This window comes from Orycteropus afer, unplaced genomic scaffold (genome assembly GCF_000298275.1).
Source record: "Orycteropus afer afer isolate SDZICR_OR568_19922 unplaced genomic scaffold, OryAfe1.0 scaffold00002, whole genome shotgun sequence".
In the NCBI taxonomy this organism is placed as follows: Eukaryota; Metazoa; Chordata; class Mammalia; order Tubulidentata; family Orycteropodidae; genus Orycteropus; species Orycteropus afer.
The window spans coordinates 31550206-31553904 of NW_006921589.1; the positions used below are offsets into that span (position 1 = coordinate 31550206).

Here is a 3699-nt window from a genome sequence, read left to right on the forward strand (position 1 = left end):
AGTACTTACTGATGAGGATTGAAGAATACAGTCTGCAGTATGGATTACACCTCAATATAAAGAAAATGAAAATCCTCACAACTGGACCTATAAGCAGCATCATGATAAATGGAGAGAAGATTGAAGTTGTCAAAGACTTCACAGTGATTGGTTCAACAATTGATGCCAATGGAAGCAGCAATCAGGACATCAGACGACGTATAGCACTGGGCAGGTCGGCTACAAAAGACCTTTTTCAAGTGCTGAGGAGCAAAGATGTCTCCTTGAGGACTAAGGTGCGCCTGACACAAGCCATGGTATTTTTTAGTCGCCTCATATGCATGTGAGAGCTGGACAATGAATAAGGAAGACCAAAGAAGAGTTGATGCTTTTGAGTTGTGGTGCTAGTGAAGAATGCTGAAAGTACCATGGACTGCTAAAAGAACTAACAAATCTGTTCTGGAGGAAGCGCAGCCAGAAATCTCCTTGGAAGTGAAAACGCCCAGACTTGGTTTCACCTGCTTTGGTCATGTTATCAGAAAGGACCATTTCCTGGAGAAGAATGTCATGCTTGGTAAGGTGGAGGGTCGACGAAAGAGGGGAAGGCCCTCAATGAGATGGATTGACATGGTGGCTGTGGCGATGAGCTCAAGTGCAGCAGGGATCATGGAGCTGGCACTGGACTGGGCAGTGTTTCGTTCTGCTGTGCATAGGGTTGCTATGAGTCGAAGATGACTCAGTGGCACCTAACAACAACAACATAATCTAGGCTCTGAGTAGTGTTTACATAAAAATTTATTTAGATAAATTTTTGCTTTTACATAAAATTATGTTTTGCAGTAAAATTTTTAGTGATAATATTGGTTCCTGAGAGCCTGTCTGTGCATATTTAGTGTTTTACCACAATTCTAGGAGCTCTGGTAGTGTAGTGCCTAAGGCACTTTACTGCTACCCAGAAGGCTGGCGGTTCAAACCCACCAGCCACTCCTTGGAAGGAAGGTTGGGCAATCTACTTCTGTAGTGATATCACCTCGAAAACCCAAAGAGGGGTCGCTATGAGTCAGATCTGACTTGATGGCCCATGACAACAACAACAACAACAACAGACACAGTTCTAAGGTTAAATGTTAATATACAGAAAGCCTAGTGTTTTGACAGCATATGTGACTTCTATCTTAAAGTTATAGAGAGAAAACTGATTAGTTCTATTCTAAATCTTTGGTGTACTGTGTCAAGTTTGAACATATGCAGCATGAAGATGAAAACAGATACATTTTTGTGTTTTCAAAACTGGTAAATCCATTTAGGTATTAGGGAGATGGCTTTATTGTAATTCTGACTTTGTGCCTTTTCATAAATAATATAAGCATTGGAATTTTCCAGTTTAACAATTGTTGAGCTCTGTTCATTAGGAAATAAAGTGATGTGTTATAGTAAGGTCTATGGTTAACGGAGTTTTAAATGTGTGTGTAATGAATGCTCGTGTACCCATCTCTTGGCCTGTTTTGTTTCATCTGTACCCTCCACCACCTCATATTATTTTGAAGCCAATCCCAGACATTTTATCATTTTATCTGTAAGCAAATCAGTATGTATCTCTAAAAGACAAGAATTTTTAAACAGAATCATGATACTGTTGCCATATCTTAAAAAATAAACAGATTTATTAGTATTATCAAATAAGAATAATTATATTCTTTATCTGATTTTGGGTTTCCCCAGAATCCTCACATATCCATTAAGAATGAATAATTCTTGTACAACTGGAAGGGCCAGTGACATGGTAAGGGTAAAGTGTGATGCTCTGTCCACGTGGTTGAATTATTAACATACTGATTACCAGAATGCTGCTTAGTCTTCTTATTGTTTTGACTTTGAAATGGCACAATAAAACCCTTTTCATAGATCTTGTACATTTGTAAATGAGAACTGTTGTGTTCTTCTCCAGTCTAGTTCTCTTTCAGCCATCTTCTGTTTTTAAGGTGTTCCAATTGTAGCTTAGAAAGTGGAGTGGATAATGCCTGGTACCTGATAAATTCGTTTACCACTCCACTTACCAGAGTTCGTTCTGAATGACACAGATCTGTTTCTAGTGTATTTCTTTCATCTTATGAATATTTTTACTTTTTCTGTCAGTTTCTTCTGTTCAGGGATCATGTTCTCATTTCAGCCAAATTAACTAGCTCTCTCTGGAATTCTCCCTTCTCTGATGACCTGCTGTCCCAGACTCAGTGTTGAATGCTTTCACTGTTTTGTAACCAGTGTACTATACTATTCTGTATTGATTGCTTTTTTGCAGGGGCGAGGAGGAAAGAAGGCATACTAAAGACACTGAGATCACTGGCGACAAACTGGCTTTTTTTGTCCAAGATCTTCTCACGTTCCAGGATAGTATGTCAAAGAAAAAGAAGACAGAGGACGTGAAAAGCTAGATGACTGTATTAGGCAAGCATGAGACTATCAAACAAATGATAAAGATGATTGGTACTCTAGCGGTTTAGAGTTGGGACGAGATCACCAAGTTAGAGGACTAGGGAAAGTGGCAGCTTATTACTGGAAATTTCAGATTTGAGTATTCACACGCTTATATGAAATTGAAGTGAATTATCTTTTACTCCCAGAAGTAATATAAAAAAACGGAAAGGATCTTTGTTTGAATTGACTATTGTGTACAGTAGAAGTATGAAGCATGGCTATTATTTTGTGTTACGATATGGAGAATATGCTGTTAACTCAACAAACATTAATTGCCTAATGTTTGCCTGGCACTGTGGAGATTATAGAAGCAATGGTATCGTAGTGCCTAAGGCAATTGACTGCTAACCAGGAGGCTGGTGGTTCAAACCCACCAGCCACTCCTTGGAAGGAAGGTTGGGTAGTCTACTTCTGTAGTGATACTGCCTCGGAAACCCAAGGAGGGGTCGCTATGATTCGGGTCTGACTTGACAGCAAATAACAACGACATGGAGATTATAAAGATGAAAAAACTTAGACTCTACCCTTGTAAACTGTTGAGAAGACAAGACATACAAAACTGTCACAGAAAACATTATTTAACAAGTGTATTGAATATCTTCCAAGTATTGGACCTGCGTTTGACCAGAAATACAATGAAGAGTAAGGCATGCCAATGTAAAGAACTCAGTCTAGTGGGAGATACAGATACAAACAAGTGGTTATAATAGATAAGCAGTATGAGAACACGTAAGAGGGTGATCAGAGAAAGCTTGTTGGAAGATGTCTGCATGGAGGTTTGAAAGGGGAATTAAAGGCAGAGGGATCAGCTCTTGTAGAGATAATGGAGGTAAGAATAGAGAGAGCCATTTTCAGGGAATTGTGTAGTTGAGTATAGCTGAAGCATAGATTATTACTGAAGAGAGTTGGGAGAATGAGGCTGGCTTGTAGGCAGGGACCAGCACATGAAGGGCTGTTGTATGTCAGCTAAGGATCAGATTGGATTTCAGAGAGATTGGTCTGGTAGCAGTTTAGAGAATGAATTAAAGGAAGCCAGACTGGGGGCAGTCTGTTATGCTGTTGCAGTACTCTAAGTCAGCAGTAGTGAGTGCTCAAACTAAGGCAGTGAGATAGAATGAGGTGGATTTGAGAGCCACCAAGACAGAGAATCATCAGAATGATAAAATGATTTATTGTGGGGTTTATGAGAGAAAGAGCACCCAAAGATGGCCCCCCAAGTTTCTGTCATGGGCAGCTGAGTGTATG

The 3699-nt window shown here is 39.7% G+C and overlaps 1 protein-coding gene across 1 annotated transcript in view; it reads left to right on the top strand.

The window, feature by feature from the left end:
* The first annotated feature begins 3277 nt into the window (after positions 1 to 3277).
* The window catches only part of SUMO1 (small ubiquitin like modifier 1), a 31411-nt gene continuing 30989 nt past the window's right edge, over positions 3278 to 3699 (top strand). Inside the window, exon 1 of the mRNA XM_042783571.1 lies at positions 3278 to 3283. Coding sequence (XP_042639505.1) covers positions 3278 to 3283 — 6 coding nt within the window. The remainder of the gene's footprint in view (positions 3284 to 3699) is intronic.